General features: G+C 50.4%; 1 protein-coding gene across 3 annotated transcripts in view; it reads left to right on the forward strand.

The window, feature by feature from the left end:
• Positions 1-23,819, forward strand: part of LOC118208632 (SPRY domain-containing protein 3-like) — a 45,672-nt gene that overhangs the window by 4,001 nt on the left and 17,852 nt on the right. For all 3 annotated transcript variants that reach the window (XM_035383494.1, XM_035383495.1, XM_035383496.1), the window contains 4 exons: positions 2,830-2,905; positions 9,303-9,427; positions 10,649-10,784; positions 12,614-12,805. In XM_035383494.1, the coding sequence (XP_035239385.1) occupies positions 2,830-2,905; positions 9,303-9,427; positions 10,649-10,784; positions 12,614-12,805 (529 nt within the window). The remainder of the gene's footprint in view (positions 1-2,829; positions 2,906-9,302; positions 9,428-10,648; positions 10,785-12,613; positions 12,806-23,819) is intronic.

Here is a 23,819-nt window from a genome sequence, read left to right on the forward strand (position 1 = left end):
AATCTGGGGTTGTTCATGTTGAACAGCTTCATCAGGAGCGAACAGTAGAGAAAGCAACTATTATGGTCCTTTCCTCACATCCCCTGAATCATCTTTTTGAGATCCTGCCATCAAGAATAACACTGATGTCCCCAATATCATTCAAACAAGCAAATGCAAATAGCTCTTTTAATGACTTAATTGCCAGCTCTATCACCTGAAGTTCTTCCTGGGAAAATAGGTATCCAATTCTATTCTGTTGTAAAACAGTGAGTCTTTCTGTGGCTTGTCGCTAGCGTCATGGCGCTTTACAGCAGCACAGTAGCATGGTCTTGTGCCTGAGACGCGTTAGCGTCGACTGTGCTACTGCGCCTTACGGGAGTACCGCCTGTTCCTGTTGCATGTTTTAATGACAGCGATCCGCCTTGTCGGTTCCAGTCCGAGTTTTTAACCTCCAGACGCTTCCGGAACGAGCCGTGTCGCTGCCACGTTTGTGCCGACGCGGCGCGGGAAACGACCGGGGGCGGCCGGCCTCGGAGCTCTCCGCGCGGGGAGAAGCCCTGAGGGAGCGCGCGCGCGTCCGCGCTCTGCCCGAATCGATAGCGGAGGCCGCAGCGGCGAGGCTGTGGACGAACGCAGCGGGACGTTCCGAACCGGGGAAGAAGGGGCGGGGGGTGGAGAAAGTGGAAGGGTCCATAGCTCGATCGGAATTGAAAGCAGCGTGTGCACACGTGCCGAGGATGGATTGGGGCGCACTGGTGGAAACCATACGTCTGACTTCGGAAGGCAGAGGGCTGTAGATTTAACCCTTTAAGTTGTAAGCTCACGTATGTGATTAGAATGTTCTCCACTCAACATTCTAGGGCTGATGTGAAAACAGTGTTCTACAAGACTGACATTCCAAACATACATCTGACTTTGGAAGGCTGGGGATTATAGATTTAGACGTTTTTATTGTCTTTGGCTAGTTTGCCCATGGTTTAAAATATGTGTATTGGATTGGTGTAGTGATTTTCTATTTGCCTTTTTGACCTGTTGAACAAGAGAAAGGAGCTTTAAGTGATCACGCACTTGTCGGCTTCATGGAGACTCATCACCATGGCAACGAGGCGAAGCTGAATTTTTTGGGTTATTTTCGTCCTGTGTCAATGGGGCTGGGGACGTCGGTGGAAATCTGGGTGGTCTCGCAGTCGCCCGCTCCTGCGCCTCTGACGCATCTGCTGCCATTCACCTCGGGGGGGCGGGGCGACCGGACAGAGGGCTCTGCACGCGCTCGGTGGGGTTCCGGCGTGCGTGTGCGTGCACGCACGCATGTGGCCCAGGCTCTCCTCCTCCTACCTCCAAAAACACAAACAGTCCCTGACTCCTTTAACCCACTGATTGAAACAATTAAAACCTTGGGGATTGTCAGTCGAGGCTTGGTCCCCTGCCAGTCAGAGATGAAAGACACGCCGTGCGCAGGAATGTTCTTTCTCCATGGGAAAGAGAAGGCTTTGTTCAATTTGGGGTCATCAGACTTGCGTAGGCTGGTCGGGGGGGGGTGGACGGGGCGTTTGGAAGGTGGGGGTGGGGGTAGGGTTTGGGTGAGTCCTGTGCGTGTTTGTGTGATATCCAAGTGGAACCATTGTGGAAAAAAGGCTGCCTTTTGTTTCCCTTGAACTGGCGTGTGTCCATCGGTGGCATTGGATACCCCTGGGCCGTGCGGATCAATGCGCAGATGATCATTGGCCCTTTTGTTTTAAGTTTTCATCACTATTCAATTCCTTTGGTGTGGTGGCTGTAGCTGCAGCTGTGGAGGCCGTAGCTGTAGTGGCTGTAGCTTTAGCTATGGAGGCTGTAGCTGTAGCTATGGTGACTGTTGCTGTAGTGGCTGTAGCTATGGAGTTTGTAGCTGTAGTGGCTATAGCTCTGGATGCTGTAGCTGTAGTGGTTGTAGCTGTGGAGGCTGTAGCTGCAGAGGCTGTAGCTGTGGTGGCTGTAGCTGTGGAGGTTGTAACTGTAGCTGAGGAGGTTGTAGCTGTGGCTGTGGTGGCTGTAGCTGTGGAGGTTGTAGCTGTAGCTGTGGAGGCTGTAGCTGTAGCTGTAGAGGTTGTAGCCGTAGCTGTGGAGGCTGTAACTGTAGCTGTGGAGGTTGTAGCTGTAGCTGTGGAGGCTGTAGCTGTAGCTGTGGAGGTTGTAGCTGTAGCTGTGGAGGCTGTAGCTGCGGAGGCTATAGCTGTGGCTGTAGAGGTTGTAGCTGTGGCTGTGGAGGTTGTAGCTGTAGCTGTGGAGGTTGTAGCTGTAGCTGCGGAGGCTGTAACTGTAGCTGTGGAGGTTGTAGCTGTAGCTGTGGAGGCTGTAGCTGCGGAGGCTATAGCTGTGGCTGTAGAGGTTGTAGCTGTGGCTGTGGAGGTTGTAGCTGTAGCTGTGGAGGTTGTAGCTGTGGCTGCGGATGTTGTAGCTGTGGCTGCGGAGGTTGTAGCTGTAGCTGTAGAGGTTGTAGCTGTGGCTGCGGATGTTGTTGCTGTGGCTGTGGAGGCTGTAACTGTAGCTGTGGAGGTTGTAGCTGTAGCTGTGGAGGCTGTAGATGTAGCTGTGGAGGTTGTAGCTGTAGCTGTGGAGGTTGTAGCTGTAGCTGTAGCTGTGGAGGTTGGAGCTGTAGCTGTGGAGGCTGTAGCTGTAGCGGCGCATGGGTTTCATGGAGCTGCTCCTGGGAGGACAGCAGGGTGGACTAGTGGGAACAGGGCAGGGCTGTGTTGGGCATTCCTGATTTAAGAAATTGAGATTAACTATCATACTTGAATTTACATTGAGGGTAAACCATAAATCTTGAATTTTGAGGTCTGTTTCTGTGTCAAACCCCCCTTGCAGATACCATGAGAACGCTGATAAAGTTGGGTGCTATGTGGCTGCCCGGCCACTTTCTAAGGAGAACCGCTACTTTGAGGTAAGACCCGGCTACTGTTTTTCCCATTGGTCCACTGTAGCTGTAACGTCCATTTCCCTGTTGCCCTAGCTGTGACCTTTAGAGCCATTGCTGAAGTTGTGAATGCCTGGTGGCATTAAGAGCTGAGGCCTGCTTCATTGTTCATCTTGGCCTCTGCTTCATCTTCTGGAAACTCGCTCTCTGTCTCTGCTGTCATGAAATTCTGACTCTTTTGTGTTTTTAGGCATTTTCACAAGGTTGGTGGGTGGGGAGTATTACAGCTTTTGGATTGTCCTGCTCACTTTCTGGGTTGGTCATGAAATTGTTTTTTTTGTTTTGTGTTTTTTTTTCTCCGATAAGCTAGTTATTGCAAGGACAGAGCAATGCGGTTGGCAATGTTCCCTAGAACCCCGTTGATTTTTTTAGGTCACAAGTTCAAAGTTGAAGGGCAGGGAGGTTCTGTTACTAGCTCCTCGGTATGTTCCTAGCCCTTTGTCCTTGTGTACTTTCTTTGTTTTTCCTCCCTAATTTGAAATTGGCAGCCGTGCCTCTCAGTCACCCGCGCCCATGCTAGAAACTGCGATGGAAACGAAGCAGGCCTCCAGTAACTGTCCTGTGAAGCAGACGCTCCAGAGCTGGTGACCTCATTACTGGCCCGCAGAGCGTTACATTACGTTACAGGCGTTTAGCAGGCGCTCTGATCCAGAGCGACTTACACAGCTTTTCACACAGCATTTACACTGCGTCCATTTATGAAGCTGGATATATACTGGAGCAACGCAGGTTAGGTACCTTGCTCAAGGTTACAACGGCAGTGTCCTCCCGGGGAATCGATGCTACACTGCTACCCCAGAGCAGATCAGACACACACCGTGAGATCACACCAGAAGGTCGTCTTTCGGCGATGAGGGAACTAATGCGAAAGCCATCTGAGGAATCCGAGGGCGGTGCCAGCCCCTGCCCCTCCGGACTCCCGGCTGGAACGGGCCGCCATCCGAGCTTACCCTCCTGGCGGGCGCCCCATGCCGCTGGGCTCGCTCACCGAGTGGAACTTGTGAAAAAAGGCTCTAATCTGACGGGAAAGGGTTTGTTCTGACTGTTCCTTCCTGAGCTCTTGTGGATTTCCATGGTGCGGTGCCATCAGTGAGGTCAAGGTCGCCAGGGCTCCTGAGGCGGGTTCGTTTCCTGCAGTCTCTCAGCCGGGCCTCGTTCACGGGGGCTTTTAACGAAAAACAAGCCGACATGAAGGTTCTTCTTACGGTTCCTGGGCCTTCAGGCTGGTCTCCAGGTCACGGAGGCTCCTGTAGCAGTAGTGTCGCTGATGAGCGTCCCATTGGGGATGAAAGCAGGCTAGCGTACCGGCTGCAGCCAGGTGCCAACGTTCCTGCTGTTACGTATCTGCATTCCGATTGGTCGGTTCTCCTTCAAGGATGCGCAGAGCTGGTGTCTGACCAATTGTGTGCGGCTTTCAAACTCTAGGTTATGGTTTCCTTTCAATATTACAAACTTCATAGCCTTGCTTTGATATGGTGCTCAACACCTCCTTCTATCCCAGGTAGGCCAGGGGCCAGGTAGGATAAAATACCAGGTAGGCCAGGGGCCAGGTAGGATAAAATACCAGTTAGGCCAGGGGCCAGGTAGGATAAGAACAGTCTTTTCGAGGGAAGATTCAGTTTGTGCCAACATGGATAACTTAAAATGTTTTTTTATTTTTTTAAAACTTGAACTATTGGCCCCGTTCATGTCTGGAATTCTGTACACAACAACTATTTTCCCATGAAAGCAAACATGGAAATTTTAATGGCATTCGGTAACGACGCAGATGGACACGAGGACAGTGTTTACCTCAAAAGGAGGAGACGCTTTTACGACGGATAAATATTTTCCCCTGTAGCTGCACCATAAAATCGAGCTTGGAGAAGAGAGAGAGGGAGGGAGAGAAAACATCCTGGTGATTTAGTGGAGGGCAGCCTGTGAGGAAATGCTGGTGAATCATACGGGAGCGGGGGTGGGGGGGGGGGGGGGAGCGTTTGGTTCTGGGTGCGGTACGGAGCAGATGCGAGGGGGGGGGGGGTCTAGAGCCAGCTTCCCGTCGAGACCCTTTGCGATGTGCGCTTCCTTCTTCTGCTCTGCCGCAGGTTCATGAGAGGTCTGGAACATTTGGAGGATTTCGGACGGGGCAGGGGGACAGGGCCCTGTGGTGGGGTTTGCCGTTGGGTGCTGAGGGAGGCGTGTGGGCCGGGTCATTTTTCGGGAAGTCCCGCTCCAGCCGCCGCACATAGTCCCCGAGCGGCGGCTGCATTTGGCCGCTGGCGGTTTCGCGCACTTTCGGTTCAGCAGAGAGGTGTGCTCACTTACCTGGTTAGGGGAGGAGCCGGAAGCCTTAGCACCTGAACAGGCCCGTTATGTTTATTTAGCTTTCATAACATTGCATTGATTACAGGCACTTAGCAGACATGCGCTCAATGCCTGAGCATCTTACACATCATCTCATTTTTCTGAGCTGGATATTTCATGGTTAGGAGTACAACAGCGGTGTCCTACATTGGTATTGAACCTACAACCTTTAGGGACTGCAGATGTAAATTAGCTGTATAGCTAACTCTGGCCCAATGGTTGTGTTGTGCATGGCCCCTGCTAAATAAACAAATAAGCTAAGCTAAACTAAACTTAGGTTCCCTGGCCATTGCGCCACACCACCACAGTGCTAGCCCCACTACAGGCTGAATGGTCTGTAATGAAAAGCCTGACCGTTGGTGCCGACGGTGGCTCGTCTGCACAGTGACTGCGGCGTGGGAAGGAAAGCGGCGACTGGCGGCTCCGAAGGCTCGCCCGCTCGCCTGCACTGAGCCGGAATGGCGGAGGACGTTGCCGGGGACGGCTCCGGAAATCGAAAGAACCGAGACGGACTCGACAGCGTGCTCCGTTTTTGACAGGGTAACAGGTGGATGGATGGACGGGCGCTTGCGCACCCCTGAGCGTTTCGGGCCTCATTTCTGTCTGTTCGTCCGCCGTGGCTGGTGTAGACTGTCCCTGATCAGAACGGCCCAGAAATGCACTTCGGACGTGAAGGAGGTCGGATTTTAGCCGACTGTCTGTCGATAACAGGGGAAGCGCGGAGTCTCTCGGGTTTAAAATGGCGGCGCGGCCGGGGGCTGTGGTTTCCCCCACGGTGCGCCGTCGGCCCCCCCGAGCGGAGCCGTCTGCGCTCGCACCCCTCACGCCTGCCCTTCGCCAAACGAAACCCCCGTCCGCTTTCGAGCCCGCGTCGCCTGCGAAAGAGCGCTTCGCTTCTGGAACCGTTCCTGACATCTGTTTCCGTCTCCTTGGTTACCCGCTCCGGCGGCGCGCGTCGCGTTCCGTGTCCTTCGTCGCGGATCGCTCCTCTGGAAGCGGCCGGCGTCCTCTGGCGCGCGTCTGCGGGGCGGAGCTCCCCCCTCTCGCGCGGCGCTGCGCCGGTTCGGTCCGGCGCGATCCTGACGGGCGCGGGGGGGGCGGGGGGGGGGGAGGGGGAGGGGGGGGGCGCTCTGTCTCCGTCCTCGGCAGGCCGGGACACGCTGAGGTCATCAGCGCCGATGACGTGGGCCCGCCCCGTAAATTTACCGTCAGAGCTCCCCCCTGGGCGTCCTGCGCGGGGCGGGGTGCGTGTGTGTGAGCGCGTGTGTGTGTGTGTGAGTGAGAATGAGAGTGCGTGAGTGCGTGAGTGTGTGTGTGACTGTGTGTGCGTGTGTGTGTGCGGGCGTGTGTGTACTCGTGAGTGTGTGCTGTTGAGTGTGTATGTGCGTGCGTGCGTGCGTGCGTGTATGTGTGTGTGTGTGTCCAGGCTGAACATAACCCCCACTCTGGTGGACAGGGGCCAGAGAAATCTCAGTCCTTTTGGGAAGATCTTTACACCGACGCCCTCACGCAGTCCCAATTTGTCACACAGGATCCTGCAGTAGAAGCATTATTCAGCAAACCCACGACAGTACTTCCACACAGACTGGGGTGCCCTCTTCCTCTAAACAACTCATGTTTAATCCTCATCTCTTCCTGATGTGCGATGTCGGAGAGTTTGTGTTTGAAACGACGTTGTTTGTGTCCGACGTAGGCCTTGAGTTACGTGGGGTTTTTGAGCTGCGTTTCGTTTGTGGTTCAGTGCCAGGACTTTAGTGTCATCCTTAAACCTCCAAATTCTCCAGTCGGAGAAAAAGGATGTGCTGCATAAGCCTGCTGGCGCTCGGAAGTTTCCGGAGGGAGGCTGCATTCCTTTACGGTCATGGGACGGAATGTGCGTCACTGTGTCCTCGCGTCTTCCCGGGAGCCTCTAACCCTCAGCCTCTAACCATCAGCCTCTAACAGTCAGCCTCTTACCATCAGGCTCTAACCCTCAGGCTCGATCCCTCAGCCTCGAACCATCAGCCTCTAACCCTCAGCCTCTAACCATCAGCCTCTGACCATCAGCCTCTAACCATCAGCCTCTAACCCTCAGCCTCTAACCCTCAGGCTCTAACCCTCAGCCTCTAACCCTCAGCCTCTAACCATCAGGCTCTAACCCTCAGGCTCGATCCCTCAGCCTCGAACCATCAGCCTCTAACCCTCAGCCTCTAACCATCAGCCTCTGACCATCAGCCTCTAACCATCAGCCTCTAACCCTCAGCCTCTAACCCTCAGGCTCTAACCCTCAGCCTCTAACCCTCAGCCTCTAACCCTCAGCCTCTAACCATCAGCCTCTAACCCTCAGCCTCTAACCCTCAGCCTCTAACCTTCAGCCTCTAATCCTCAGCCTCTAACCCTCAGCCTCTAACTAACAGCCTCTAACCCTCAGCCTCTAACCCTCAGCCTTTAACCATCAGGCTCTAACCATCAGCCTCTAACCATCAGCCTCTAACCCTCAGCCTCTAACCCTCAGCCTCTAACCCTCAGCCTCTAACCATCAGCCTCTAACCATCAGCCTCTAACCATCAGGCTCTAACCCTCAGCCTCTAACCCTCAGCCTCGAACCATCAGCCTCTAACCTTCAGCCTCTAACCCTCAGGCTCTAACCCTCAGGCTCTAACTATCAGCCTCTAACCATCAGCCTCTAACCATCAGCCTCTAACCATCAGCCTCTAACCCTCAGCCTCTAACCGTCAGCCTCTAACCCTCAGCCTCGAACCCTCAGCCTCGAACCGTCAGCCTCGAACCATCAGCCTCTAACTGGGAATTCACGGTCGCCAGGCCCCGCGTTCAGGCCCTGCGTTTGTGTTTCTCCCTGAGCTCAGGACGTATCGCGGACCTCCACTGCTTACGTTCTGGCAGCCCTGTAACGTCAACATCGTCCACCACGCTCTAACGCCGTGCTCTGCCCAGTAACACCGTGCTCTGCCCTGTAACGCTGCGCCGTGGCCTGACCCTGGCCAGTGAGGACGCAGAGAGAGACGTGTGAATGGGCGTGGCCCGGGAAAGCTCGGTTCGCTGTTTCCCTCCGTCGGCTCACGGGCGCGGCGTCGGTTTTCCAGGCTTCGGGGGTTTTTCCAGTGACCCGACACCTCCCAGGGGGGGGGACCTCTGAACCCCACACTGAGGAAGCCCTCCCGTGAAATGGAAACGAACAGACGCTCGACACGAGGTCACGGTCACAGCGGACGCCAGCCCTCTGCTGCCATCTTTCCAGACGACAGCGGGAGGGAGGGGCCTCCTCTGCCTCCTGGCCAACCGCCTTCCTTCACTTCTTTTTTTTTTTTTTTTTCCAAAATGATGTTTTCGTGAATTTGGAATCGGCGATCGCGCCTCTCCGGTTACGGTTATGTCGCCCGCACAAACGTGCCACCAGGAGCACTGCAGCTGGAGCACAGACAGTCTGTGTTGCACAGGCCCTATGAGCGCAAATGAGGACTAGCATCTGTGAGACGGAGACTGTGTTACACAGGCCCTATGAGCGCAAATGAGGACTAGCATCTGTGAGACGGAGACTGTGTTACACAGGCCCTATGAGCGCAAATGAGGACTAGCATCTGTGAGACGGAGACTGTGTTACACAGGCCCTATGAGCGCAAATGAGGACTAGCATCTGTGAGACGGAGACTGTGTTACACAGGCCCTATGAGCGCAAATGAGGACTAGCATCTGTGAGACGGAGACTGTGTTACACAGGCCCTATGAGCGCAAATGAGGACTAGCATCTGTGAGACAGAGACTGTGTTACACAGGCCCTACAGCGCGAATGAGGACTAGCACCTGTGAGTCTGACTGTGTTACACAGGCCCTACAGCGCTAATGAGGACTAGCATCTGTGAGACAGAGACTGTGTTACACAGGACTCATCTGTGACTGTGTCACACACTTTGAGTGCCTTTATTGGGCCCAGCCTGCACTCGGTGTGAAATACATTTGTAGTGGCTGCGAGCTGTTTGATTGGTGGTTTCCCTGGTAACCGTTGTGTCCTGTGCTGTTCCAGGTGACCATACTGGACGCAGGAGTGCGGGGGACGATCGCGGTGGGGCTGGTGCCGCAGCACTACCAGCTGGACCAGCAGCCCGGCTGGCTCCCTCACTCCATCGCCTACCACGCTGACGACGGCAGGTGAGTGGCCAGGACAGGGAAGCGCGGGGTGGGGCGGGGCAGTGGTGGGGTGGGGCAGGGCGGGCCGGGTTAGATGGAGGGGGAGCGATTCGTGAGCACCGCTTGTGGTCCCAGAATTCCCAGGGAATTCCCTTTTACTCTTCTTAGTCCTCAGTTTGGGTTCACCAGTGGCTCCCAGCGCACTTGTTTTTCTGTATGTGGCCTACTTGTGAAAGGAAAGGAAGCTGGAACATGTCTGATAACACATGAATGGCATCTGTCTAGCATGGGCATGACACTGAATGTGCTCCTGAGAGACAAATGCACAACCCGAAAATGGCTATAGCCAGCCACTTGTACAGTCAATGGGAACATAATTGTCATTCCGTCCCACTCCGTGTCGCTCTGTGCCACATTGTGTCGCTCTGTCGCTCTGTGCCACAATGTGTCGCTCTGTGCCACAATGTGTCGCTCTGTCGCTCTGTGCCACAATGTGTCGCTCTGTGCCACAATGTGTCGCTCTGTCGCTCTGTGCCACAATGTGTCGCTCTGTCGCTCTATGCCACAATGTGTCGCTCTGTCGCTCTATGCCACACTGTGTCACTCTGTCGCTCTATGCCACATTCTGTCGCTCTGTGCCACATTGTGTCGCTCTGTCGCTCTGTGCCACAATGTGTCGCTCTGTCGCTCTGTGCCACAATGTGTCGCTCTGTCGCTCTGTGCCACAATGTGTCGCTCTGTCGCTCTATGCCACAATGTGTCGCTCTGTGCCACATTGTGTCGCTCTGTCGCTCTGTGCCACAATGTGTCGCTCTGTCGCTCTGTGCCACAATGTGTCGCTCTGTCGCTCTATGCCACAATGTGTCGCTCTGTGCCACAATGTGTCGCTCTGTGCCACATTGTGTCGCTCTGTCTCTCTGTGCCACAATGTGTCGCTCTGTCGCTCTGTGCCACGATGTGTCGCTCTGTGCCACAATGTGTCGCTCTGTGCCACATTGTGTCGCTCTGTCTCTCTGTGCCACAATGTGTCGCTCTGTCGCTCTATGCCACAATGTGTCGCTCTTGTCGCTCTATGCCACAATGTGTCGCTCTGTTGCCCTGTGCCACGATGTGTCGCTCTGTCGCTCTGTGCCACAATGTGTCGCTCTGTCGCTCTGTGCCACAATGTGTCGCTCTGTCGCCCTGTGCCACGATGTGTCGCTCTGGGCCACATGGTCATTAGTTGAAAATTCTGCCCCGCAGGTTGTACAACGGGGACGGGAGGGGTCAGCAGTTTGGTCCGAAGTGTAAACGTGGCGACCGGATCGGCTGCGGGGTTTACCTGGAGAGGGCGGAGGCGGGCCTGGTCACCGTCTTCTTCACCAGGAACGGCAACGAGGTACGGCCACGCCCCTCGAACCCACTCCCGCGGGTGGCGCTGCAAACGGCAAGCGAGAACCGCGGTCATAAGCAGCCGGCGTCTTCCTGTCCCTCGCCTCTCACCGTCCGTCCTCTCCGTCGGTGTGCCGAAGGCCCAACGGGAATGTACCGGTCAAAGAAAAAGAAAGACTTCCCGTTTCTGGGTCTTTCTGAGGATGTGCGTGTGGTGTTTTTGACCATTCCTTTGATCCCAGGATGTTATGTAAGAACAATCGGAGCCCCCGCCCGCCATCCAGCCGAGGGCCGAGCGAATGAAAGCCGAGCGATTGTTCTGTGTGCCGAACGGTCTCTCTCTCGCTCGCCGCAAAATGACCGCGTTCATCTCGCTCTCGGACGGGAACGTCGACAGCGCTCCGCTTTTTTTAAACGCGGGACTTCTTTCACGAATATTGATGAGGGAGAACCGAACTCTCTCTCCCCGGGCTGAGCGGTACTTCGTTTTGTTTCAGCGAGCGTTTGAGTACTGAGATCCAGGCGCGGTGCTGGTGATCTCCTGGTGGTTTCTGTTAGAGGGATGTATTCGTTTAGGCACTGTGTTGGTGATGATCCTTACCAAGTGGTTACCAGTCTTAGTAAATGGCATTCCACTCGTTACAGTCCTCCTTACATTGGTGTGTGTGTGTGTGCGTGTGCGTGTGTGTGTGTGTTGTGCGCGTATGTGTATGTGCGCATACAGTGCATGCGTGTGTAGGTGTTTATACACTTCAAGGCCAAAAGTATGTGGACACCTGACATCCAAAATTATGGGCATTGATATGTTGTTGGTCCACCCTTTGCTTCTGTAACAACCTCCACTCTTCTGGGAAGTCTTTATACTAGATGTTGAAGCACTGCTGCAGGGATTTGCTTCCATTAAGCCAGAAGAGCTTTAGTAAATTAGGGCACTGATTGGGCGATTAGGCCTGGCTCACAGCTGGCTTTCCAGTTGATCCCAAAGGTGTTGGATGGGGGTGAGGTCACGGTTCTGTGCAGGCCATTCAAGGTCATCCACACTGATCTCGACAAAACTATTATGAAGGTCATTTGCTGCGTGCCCGGGGGCATTGTCATGCTGATACAGGAAAGGGCCTTTCCCAAACTGTTACCACAAAGTTGGAAGCACAAAATTGTCTAGAATGTCATTGCATTAAGATTGGCCTTCCCTGGAACTAAGGGGCCTATGTGTATGTAATATTGTTGTGTGTGTATGTTGTGCAGGTGTATGTGTAGTATATTGTGGATATATTGTGCAGGTGTATGTGTAATATATTGTGGATATATTGTGCTGGTGTATGTGTAATATATTGTGGTTATGTTGTGCAGGTGTATGTGTAATATATTGAGATTATGTTGTGCAGGTGTACGTGTAATATATATTGTGGTGTGTGTGTTGTGCAGGTGTATGTGTAATATATTGTGGTTATGTTGTGCAGGTGTATGTGTAATATATTGTGGTTATGTTATGCAGGTGTACATGTAATATATATTGTGGTGTGTGTGTTGTGCAGGTGTATGTGTAATATATTGTGGTTATGTTGTGCAGGTGTACGTGTAATATATATTGTGGTGTGTGTGTTGTGCAGGTGTACATGTAATATATATTGTGGTGTGTGTTGTGCAGGTGTATGTGTAATATATTGTGGTTATGTTGTGCAGGTGTATGTGTAGTATATACTGTGGTGTGTGTTGTGAAGGTGTATGTGTAATATATTGTGGTTATGTTGTGCAGGTGTACGTGTAATATATATTGTGGTGTGTGTGTTGTGCAGGTGTATGTGTAATATATATTGTGGTGTGTGTGTTGTGCAGGTGGGCTCCGTGCTGGTGCCTCAGGCTCTAGACAGGCTCTACCCTGCAGTTGGGATGCACTCTCTGGGGGAGGAGGTGAGGCTGGACCTGGAGGCGGAATGGGAGGGCGTGGCTGAAGAAGACAGCGCCATGGTGGTGGACAGCGGGGAGGAAGACTGGGTCCGACTGCACGACGTCTGCATTCGCGGCACGGTAAGGACTTTGCTGCGCGGCACTGACCCTGGGGCCCGCAAACCCCGGGTTCACCAAACCCAGGGGTCCCCAAACCCAGAGGTAGCCAAACCCTGGTGTCCCCAAACCCTGGGGTCCCCAAACCCAGAGGTAGCCAAACCCTGGTGTCCCCAAACCCAGGAGTCCCTAAACTAAGGGGTCTGCAAACTCTGGGATCTCCATACTTACAGGCCTCCAAATTCAGGAAGTGTCAGGGAAGCCATCATCAGCATAATGAACCAAAATGTCTTTCCTCTGAGAAGGTATTTGTTTATATGTTCATATTTTTAAATTTACATATTTTGGATTTTCAGACAAAATGCATCCTGTCTGGTTTACATATCTTCGGTTATATTATGACTGTTGTAGTTTATTGGATATTTGTTTTGACAAATGCGTGCCTGATTTAGATGTGCAGTACGTGACATCATGTTTTTGACGTGCTGTGTTACATAGCTGAAGCATTGTAGCCAAAAGTGGGTGTTGGTAAAAGGCGTCAGTGGCATTGTAAGCCTTGCTCCAGGGCGGGAGTCGCCATTTTATGGACCTTTACATGAAGCACTGTGAAAGCCAGCAGAGCAACAGTAGCGCCTTTTATGGCAAACGTCTCCTGTTGGTACAAACCCGTTTCTCTGTCCTCCTCCCCAGTCTCTCTGGTCTTACTGAGATCACTATTTAAAACTAAGCCGCTTGCGCTCTGAGTATAAATGTGGACTTCCTTCACCAGAGATCTGAACCCAGAAGCCCTCTGGTGTACAACTCAGGTCAATGGAGAGTCACAGTGATGATGCCTTTTTGTAGGCTAGCTCGGAAGTTTCTTCCGCCATGGGTTCCCTTGGCAAATTTCCAATGCTCTTTTTGCAAAGGGATCCTGCCGAAAATAAGGTCTTAATTGTAAGCTTAAGCGAGATAAACTACTTAATTAATATCTGAACCGTGCATTTCAAAGCTGTTATGTGCTTTTAAAAAGTAAGTTACTATAGTGAAACTACAACGGTGGTCACGTGGAGACGGCCTAGCATGGAAACTTGCCAGATTGCGACCGTTGTTGTAGTTTCAATATACCAAATTGTTAGCAACTTACTTTTTTAAAGCACATAATGGCTTTAAAATTCACGGTGGAGATATTAATGGGTGTAATATATCTCGTAGAGCAAGACATGAAACTCCCATAGGCCTACATTAACCACAGACCTTATTTTCTGCGGAAAACGAAATCCCTATTTGAAGCAGGGGAGCCGGCTGTGTGGTAGCCCAGAGTGACGCTTCGCTATGCTACGCTATGTGAGCGTATTGCTGTACTCCAGCAACCTGCTGGTTTACACCAGGCCCACTCCGGTGAGGATACCCAGGAAAGGAGCCGCTCTCCATGCCATGAAATTTGTATCCCCAGTCATTTTCGGTGTACAGTCAACATTTTTTGTCACTTAGTGTTAATGTCAGGAGCTCATGCTAGGACGAGCAAGCTAGCTAGCACATTGACTACCTGAAATTTTTAGGAAACCTTCCTGATCTAGTGACCGGTAGCCAGCTTGCTATGGTCACAGCTGGCATGCTGCCCTCTCAGCTGTGAGCCTCTGAATGAATTTGCTCAGATGATGTTATTCCCAGTGTTTGCAGACCTAGCTCGATAACTAGCCAACCTGCAATGTTGCCTAATAAGCACAGTATACGGCTGAATTTTTGGCCAGAATGAGCTATCTGTAGCTTTTTAACAAGCTACGAGCTCACTGGACTTCCTGAGTGGGGGAGCTGGGCGTGTGGCTAAGAGAGGGGGTGGGGAGAGGGGGTGTGGCTAAGAGAGGGGGTGTGGCTAAGAGAGGGGGTGGGGGAGCGGGGGTGTGGCTAAGAGAGGGGGTGGGGGAGCGGGGGTGTGGCTAAGAGAGGGAGTGCGGAGAGGGGGTGTGGCTAAGAGAGGGGGTGGGGAGAGGGGGTGTGGCTAAGAGAGGGGGTGGGGAGAGGGGGTGTGGCTAAGAGAGGGTGGCAAAAGGGGTGGGGCTAAGAGTGGGGGTGGAGAGTGGGGTGGGCTGAGAGAGGGGAGACGCTCAGAGAGTGGCTGAGAGCGGGGTGGGGCTGAGAGTGGGATTAGGGAGAGGGGGTGGGGCTAAGAGAAGGGCTGAGAGAGGGGTGGGGCTAAGAGTGGGATTAGGGAGAGGGGGTGGGGCTAAGAGAAGGGCTGAGAGAGGGGGTGGGGTTGGGAGAGGGGTGGGGACAGCTTTGCTAGGTGGTACAGTGGATCACCGATAAGCGCATGTTTTGACAGGCACAGGGCGTTTTGGGACTGAGTGTTGGCAGCTGAGGGGCGGTGTAATGGGGGCGGGCCCGGGCAGGAGAGCGCGCGGCTCCCTCTTCCCGTGGAATTGGCGGCTTTCCCGCTTATCTCAACGGGAGCCGCCATCCCGCCGGCCTGCGGCGCAAAAAGTGCTCCGCCAATGAAGGGGCGTCTCCACGGCAACGGGCAAGTTGGAGCCGATGACGGCACACACGCCGTGTCCCGCGCCCTCTTGTCACCCCCCCCCCCCCCCCCCCCCAGGCCCTTATTGTACACACACCCACCGTTAAACTCATTAATCTTACAGCAGTCCCTCTCTACCCACTGTGTCTGCAACCCTTTCTCACGTGAAGTTACGCTTTGCTTGTCTCTCAAACATCGCAAAACGTTACGCCAATGCTAAAGCAAACAGGGAAAAGCCGAACGGAACATAAACACACACGCGCGACCTCCCCGTGGGGGGAGGCACACCCCAGCCTTTCATTCGCTCTTCTTTCCTCTCGTTCATCCTCGGGGAATGAGAACTTTTTTTTTTTAAACGAGAACAGAGGGTTATGCCGTCCGTGCGTTTTCCCTGCTTCATTCGGACGGGGGACGGCGGAGAGGGTTACGGGCAGAGGCGGGATCGCTCTGCAGAAAGCGCTGTGGTGTGTGGAACCCCCCAAGCCCCACGGGGAGGTCGGTGTGAGGGTCCGGAGCGCCGCCCTGCGGGTTGGGCTGCACGGTCTCCCCAGAATGGCCCTCAGAGCAGTCTCTGCGTCGGTACGGTCTCTCGCTCCTGGTTAGTCGTCCGAAACACCGGCTTGCCAGTTTAACCTACCGTGAGAGTGCTGCGCGTGTTAAAGGTGGGGCAGACGGGGGGGGGGGCGTGCTTCAAAATGTTGTTTCTCGTCTCGTCGTCGTCTCATCTGCGCGTAGCGGATGCTTTTGTCCAGTCCGACTTAAAAGTTTTAAAGAAAATCGTCAAATTATAAATGAATCCATTTATACAGCCGCATATGTATTTTGAAGCAAGGATCTTGTTGCTCAGGGGTACGATGCAGTGCCCATGAAACTCATTACATGCGAGCACCCAGAAGAACAGGACGCAGACACCAGGACTTCAGGCTGACTCAGGTTTACCGTCGAAAAGATATCGCAACAGGGTGTCACAGCCATGGAACAGTCACGGCCATCCCTGCTGTGAATACAGAATATCTTTTTAGGTTTGCACGGTCACACATTCAGGCTAAAACTACGTGTAGTCGCTGTGCTGGAGTAAAAACGCTTATTTTTTCTGGCAATGAACCATAGAAATATAGAATTGGAAACCCTTTAAGCTATGTACAGTCCATTTACCAGCATTACCAGAATTTACAAGACACAGCCAGCAACAGCTGGCTACCTGCAGCAAGGCAGAATGTGGTAATATAAAACAAGGCGAAACTCGCAGAGAAGACCATTGTCTTGGAAATAAAAACGTTCATATGCGCAGTACCCTCTGGTACTATTTACAAAAGGCCAACGTTATTATCCAGAGGAAAGTAGTGCTTTTGAAGAGTCTTCATTAAGAAAGGCTCCCAACCTGCTCATGTAGTCTCTCTAAGATGGGACAGCAGGTGGAGAACAGGTGGTCTTTTGTGACATTGCAACCACATGAGTGAAACTTTATTCATGCCCCCCCCCCCCCCCACCACCACCTAAAGGTAGTGGTGTGATTTCACCAAAACCTTTCTGGGATCAGTCGACCTGTAACCCAACTTACACTAGGGCTGATGGAAAGTCTGTTTCGCTGTGTCACACCCCCACCTGGGAATGGAACCTGCAGCCCCTGTGCTGTGCCCCTTTGCTTACTGGTGCCTGCAGTCTTATCGTGCTGGAGGTGTCTGAGGAAGTGTCTCACTGCGGGAATCGGAGAAGACAGGATTCTCTAGCTGGGAATAGATTTATGGTGGGGAAAAAACATTGAGGTTTTTTTTGGCAGTTGTGAAACTTTGTACTGGACCCATTCAGTTTCACAGAATGCCAGGGGTTTATCACCGTGGGTCTCACCCCCCACTGCCCCCCCACCCCACCCCCACCCTGTGAGTCACGGAGCTGGCTTCCTCCTTGGCCCACGGTTGGTGTCCATGGAAACGAAGTGAGGGAGTGCTGATTTCTGTGGAAGTTTGGAGAAACTGCCCCCACCCCAACCCTCCAACCCCCCCAACCCCCCAGGACTGCTCCCACTCCTCTGTCACCTGACGTCACGCTCACTCATTTTGCCCGATCTGGGATCTTAATAGAGTACAGCTGTCCCTTACACGCACGCACACACACACACACACATTTCTGACACAAATACTTGCAAACACTCGCACACGTGTGCACCAACTTTGCGTGCATATTTCTTCCATTGACACTCACACACGCACACAAACACACACAGGCAAAAATTTGCATGCGTACTAATATCCATTAAGACAAAGACACACATACACACACACACACACACACTTATATATATAGTTTGCATCTTCTCCCTGTGTCTGGTTTCCTCACGCAGTCCAAAGACATGCATGCAGAGAGGCTAATTGGAGACTGTAAATTGCCCATAGGGATGTATGTGCGAGTGAATGGTATGTGTGCCCTGCGATAGATTGGCAACCTGTCCAGGGTGTGTTCCTGCCTCTTGCCCAATGCATGCTGGGATAGGCTCCTGGACCCCTCGCGACCCTGACCAGGAATAAGCGGGTATAGATAATGGATAGATGGATGGATATATATATATATATATATATATGCTCACACACATCCACACAGAAGCACTTTCATTTATGCACACATGCACATTCCAGCAGAAGTGCACACACACACACACACACGCACACATTTATTTGAATCGACCCAGAGACCCTACCCTTCCTCTTTGCCAGCTCTCCATTACCCATAACCACCCTGCTCAGGCCCTGGAACAATCGCCAGTGTTTACTACAAGAGGCTACGAGAAGTTTACTGCAAAGTTCATCCTTTTCCCATCGGTCCCCTCTGCGCACACTCCGCCTCCCCGCGTTCCCTCTGGTGTTGAGGTCATCAGCTCCTTCTCAGTCCGCACAGGGTGTTTCCTGCGTTTGTGAAGAGGAACGTGCGGTGTTTGGACGCGCTCCGTTATGTTTGACCGTTTGGCGTCTTGGCCTTTTTGACAGTCACAGGATTCTCACGGTTGATTTCTGTGAAGGATATGCATCTCAGACGATGATGGTGATCACTTTTTCAGAGGTTTTCTTACTCCCTGGGAAAGGGCGTGGTTTGCACTGTCCCAGCTTCCTGCTGGTTGTGGCTCCGGATAGGCTAGAGCTGAGACCTTTACGCTGGGCCTCTGTTCTGATTGGTTGACATTGGCTGTCCCTGCAGAACACAACACAATCCCCTCCCACCCCCCCTCTTGAAATACAAATGCACACAAAATGGGATTGGACACAGAAATAGACTTTTCAGGAAAACTGGAAAAGTAATCATGCTGCTGCACCTCCATGCACATGCTCTCTCTCACACACACATTCACACACACACACACAGACACACACACACTCACTCACTCACACACGCACCTGCACGCAGGCACACACTCACATATTATGGATTCATATTTTTCCCCAAAAATACAATATTTTCTCTCCCAGGGAATAGATACATGTTGTTCCAGGGAACTGGGCTTGTTTTTAAGGCAGTAGTGTAAACTACCAGTATATAAACTACCCATATTTCAAAAAGCAGGACTAAATAAAACAGAAAAATATGCATAAACCTAGGAGTTGCAAACTGGAGAGCTTCGGTGCACATGGTGTCATTATTAAGGCAAAAGAATAATGACACCACATTTGTGCTATAAATAAAACTTTGAATGCGCATAATATGAACTTCAGACGCAGCTGGAACTTCGCTAGCTAAGGTTCACTGCCTGTGATTTACAATTGGTATATAACGGATCTTCTTTGTCTAAACAAGCTAAATTTGTTGAGCCACGTAATCAGGCGCTTTCCGAGTCATTGTGATTAGCCGCGGTGGAAGCCATGTTCTTTTAAGTGTTCAGAGTTGCGCAGTGATGTGAGGCTGCTACAAACTACGGTGCTAAACCTTGCAGTGGGTTCAACAGAACAATATGATGCTGATATCGTTTGCTTCGCAAAGCAAATTCGTAGACCAAGGCATACGTGCTCTTGCATTAAGAGTAAATAAATACACTATAGCCTATAAAGAATTTGAGATAGGCTTGTGAAAAAATAGAAATATAACAAAATGGCCTATTCTTACTCCAGAATAGACTTTAGCCTATTATAGGTTATAAAACAGACAGTGGCCAGTCATAAATAAAATGGATATCTCCCTAATTAAAACAAGATAGGTGTTGGCCTATGAGCTAAATGAAACACAATAGGCATAGGCCTATAAGGGCTTTCTTATGACTTCTTTCTTCTTTTGGAAGTATGCTTCCAAGAAGCAGAGTGCATCGATGAGATCTGCGTTAAATCGATTTCTGTATTAACCTGCTACTCTTCATTTCAAAGTTCAAATCAATCTTAAGGAACTGTTTTTGCCCTTCACAAGACAGGAGATGGTTACAAACTAAAATTTTTTTAAAAAACCTCCCACAATTAGGTCAATAATTGAGAAGCTTAAAAGCACTGGGAGAGTGGTACACCTGCCTGGTAGAGGACACGCGTCCATGTTGTCTCCCATGCACAGTGAAGCTCAGGCACGGGAGGCAAGAAAAATCCAGGGGCCACAGACAGAGGTCCAGAAAACTGTCCCCAAACCTACCATCAGACTTGCATGCCAATGGGCTTTTTACCGGCATCGCCAGAAAAAAAAGCCTCTATTGAGAGCAATCAACAGAAATAAGCATCTGGAGTTCGCTAGACGGGCTTGGGAACTTTGATTGGTACCAGGTGTCACGGTCGGATGAGACCAAAATGGAACTGTGGGATTGGGTTTGGTGTGGGTTTGGCACTGGAATGGCGGAATGTATCTGTTCGTCTTAGGCTTTTTTTTTTTTTTGATAAATAGATCTGTCGCCGTGTCCTGAAATGCGGAGAGCACGTGTTTTTATTGTGCGTGACAAATTACCGTCGTTTCGTTTCTTTATGACTGTTCACTTTTTTTCGTTTTATGGCAGTCTGCTGGATTTCATTGGTCACCTTTGTAATGGAAAAAATAAAAAATGAGGTGGGCTGGTGTCACGCACAGAGGCAGAGACGTTCGCCTTTCAAGTGTCTCGGGTCATTTTCGTGCGAACGGGCTGCGAGTTTTCAATTTAAAAAAATTGTCATCACGAAACGTTAATTTTCTGAACAATTCTTACTGAAACCATAACAGGCTAAATTGGCCTTGCAAATGCTAATTTGGTCACTTATTTTCAGAGTATTTAATTACCTGCATATGCCTGCAAATATACCGGGAAAATATACCAGATTGGAAAGAAGCAGTCAGTCAGAGATTATATGTAGTGCTGTCAGTCTTTCGTGTAGCAAAGTGGAAACTGGAATCATTAGCTATAGCTAGCTAGCTACATAAAAAATTGTGGAATAGGCCTATATATAAGCTTTTTTTTTTTCATTGTCAGGAAAAAAAAACTAGGCTGTAGGCTAGACTACTTGCTGTTGTTGCCTAAGCACATCTGAGAATGACAATTTATAAGAAAATAAACACTTCAAACAGAGCTCAAGATGCTGTTTAATAAAAACCATCATGTGGAAGCAGCAGTGTAAAAATAATGGTATTTCACAAATTGTCACTTCACATTCATTTATTATAAAGTAGCCTCATTTTATTTGAGTACCAAATAGCGCTTGATCAGTGGTTGTCTCCGTAGCACTGGAGCATTCTATTTTACAGTATTCTCTTTCAAGGCTGTGAATAGTTTTGGAGAGTACTGTATGTACTGTCTCTCTCACTCTCTCTCACGCATGGACACACACACAAATACACACACGAGCAAAGGCATGCATACATACATTCATAAATCCTCTCGCGCTCTCTCTCTCTCTCGCACACGCACGCACACGCAAAAGGAATTTAATCGGCGCACTTCAGTTCCCGGGGGTCTTCTGTTATGGGAAGATGACACACAGATGCTCACCAACACGTACACAGACGATTTAAACAAACCCACGCAAACTTTTTATTTTTTTTCCCCCCTTCCCAAATTGGCGGCAGGAGCAGACTTGCTCGCAGCGCGTTATTTAAAGAGCGCTGGTGCACATCTGGAGCGCGTTTTTAATGGCGTGTAAACAGGCGTGTGATGCACCCGACGCTCGCTGCGCAGATGTCATGGAAAAAAAGAGGAAAGGTGTCGTTGCAAAACACCCGGAGGCCTGGGAAACTGGACGAGCCCGAGACCCAGGCTGGGGCCGGCCTCACGGACAGCGTGCGAGCGCGAGGAGTTCTGGAACCTTCTCTGCTTCCAGCCTCCTCCAGCCCCGTCGCAGCGAGAGAAAAATCTATTTCAGTCAACTCCCTTTGAAACGGCTTTTTGACGGCCTTTTGAGTTATTTTGGGAGGAACGGCAACAGGTCAGCATATCGGTTATAAAAATTAACTGAGTGTCTGTTTGCACCCGGGTGAGAATAGTCACACGGCAGCTATTCGGCTATTTACACGCGGCCCCCTCACCCCCACCCCTCGCCTCCACAAAGCCCAACAAGCTGTGGCTCTAGCCACTCACGGGTTATGTTAACAAGTTTGTAAGTCCCGGTTCTGAAGCACAGCATGCTTCGACTCGGGATCGGAGTTAATGTGAGTCCATGGGGCGGTCCCTGGTGCCCGCTACTGCGTGGCAGAGACTGTCAGACTTGGTCCGGCCTCATGGAAACACCCCCTCACCTTTGTCCTTTACGCGGTGCAGCAGATCAGGACTCTAATGCTGTTTCTAAAATACACATATAGTACATATACACATACAGTATCTAATGTGTGCCCGGGTGCAAATAGCATTGTTGGCTACGGACACCTGGGTGCTCGTCTCTGCCATGCTATATACACCCGGGTGTAAATAGCCACGTTGGCTATTCCACCCGGGTGCAAATAGCATTGTTGGCTACTGACACCTGGGTGCTAATAGCATCTGCCAAAAATTAATTAGATTTAACCTGTTGAAGAGTAGGATTTTTTGGATTGTTTTTTCTTCTTCTTCATTTTAAGTCTGTGTTCTAGAAATCCATTGTTTTCTATCAACAGTAGTGACTATAGCCGCGTTTCCACCAAAAGTACAAAAAACTAAAACTAAAAACTTTTAGTCCCAGGAACTACTTTTCAAGGAACTAAAAGGTTCCTTCAGCCCATGGTTGTCTGCGTTTCCACCACGTTTTAAAGTCCCGCGAAGATTAGGCAAATTAGCCCACTGACGTATGAAAAAGCGACGTTGTCGTCGGTCCATCTGTCCTATGATTTCTTCTGTAACCCCATGCTACCACCGAAGTAGCCTACATTATTTTCTAATAACCGGGACAGCCCGGAGGGGTTTATTCCACTTATATACAACGGGTTACCATTAATGATTATATTTACATTACATTACATTACAGGCATCTTATCCAGAGCGTACAACAAAGTGTATAACCATAACCAGGAACAAGTATGACGAAACCCCTAGAGAGAAGTATGGTTATATGGTTACTTTTGTATTTATTGATTTTTATCGATTTAATGACCTGGAATTGAAATATTCTTCTGCAGCCATTTGGGCATATTTTACCTTTGTCAAGCAAAACTGTCGTTGGTAGTTGAACTTGGACCGTTGTTATGCAACAAATAGGATATAACAGGCCAATAGTCAGATTGTAACTGTTTTATATATCCTCTCAAACACATTCATTATGTTTTATGCGAACATTCGCTTTCATGTCTTGACATCCGAAGCGACAGAATGCATTCACATTTCCAATATAACTGGCAACAACAGCAGAAAACATGCACACGTTGTAAACAATTTGCTGTTTGATTACTTTCTTATTGTCAATTCCATATAGGCTAATCGCAAAATGACAAGAATAAGGTGATTTCCAGTTTGCTTTTACTGTATCACCAGCAGAACTACCGCATACCTCACATAACTGTATCAAACGTTTTGAGTCAATTACAACGGGCTAAAAAAGAAAATCCGGAAGAAAATATTCAGCAACCGAATTAATCCGTTTGAATGTTTTGGTACGTAATAGGCCTATGCTGTCCCAGCACGAATGCTTAGCATTTTATAAAACAAATACTAAAGCAAGAAAAGAACAGAAGAGCACACGTTATAATTCCAAGACGTTGGCAGGCTATAACCAAAACTAGGCTACTGCGCCGCATAACATACAAGTTTGATTTGAAGTTATAATGAAAATAAATTGGTTTGCGGCTGCATATTTTTAAACATGGCGGTTGAAAATAAACACAAAAAAATGCTGCGAGTACTCGACCAATCAGAAATGTTCAGCGCTGCAACCTCCACCCAAAAGGTTCCTGTACTTTCGGAAAGTACTACCCCCCGAGCAGGAACTTTTTTGGGGGTAAAATAAAGCCCCCGGAACTAAATTTAGACCCTAGTTCCTGCGGTGGAAACGCGGCTTATGACATCAGCATTAGAATGTTCAGTTAAGAACATTCTAATCACATATTTGTGATCTCAAATCTTAAAGGCTGACCGACCAGTTACGTATATCATTGTGTACATTTTGGTCTATTGATATACAGTTATAGTAATGATTGTCATTGTAGTGTTTAACT

This window comes from Anguilla anguilla, chromosome 11 (assembly GCF_013347855.1).
Source record: "Anguilla anguilla isolate fAngAng1 chromosome 11, fAngAng1.pri, whole genome shotgun sequence".
NCBI classification, from domain to species: Eukaryota; Metazoa; Chordata; class Actinopteri; order Anguilliformes; family Anguillidae; genus Anguilla; species Anguilla anguilla.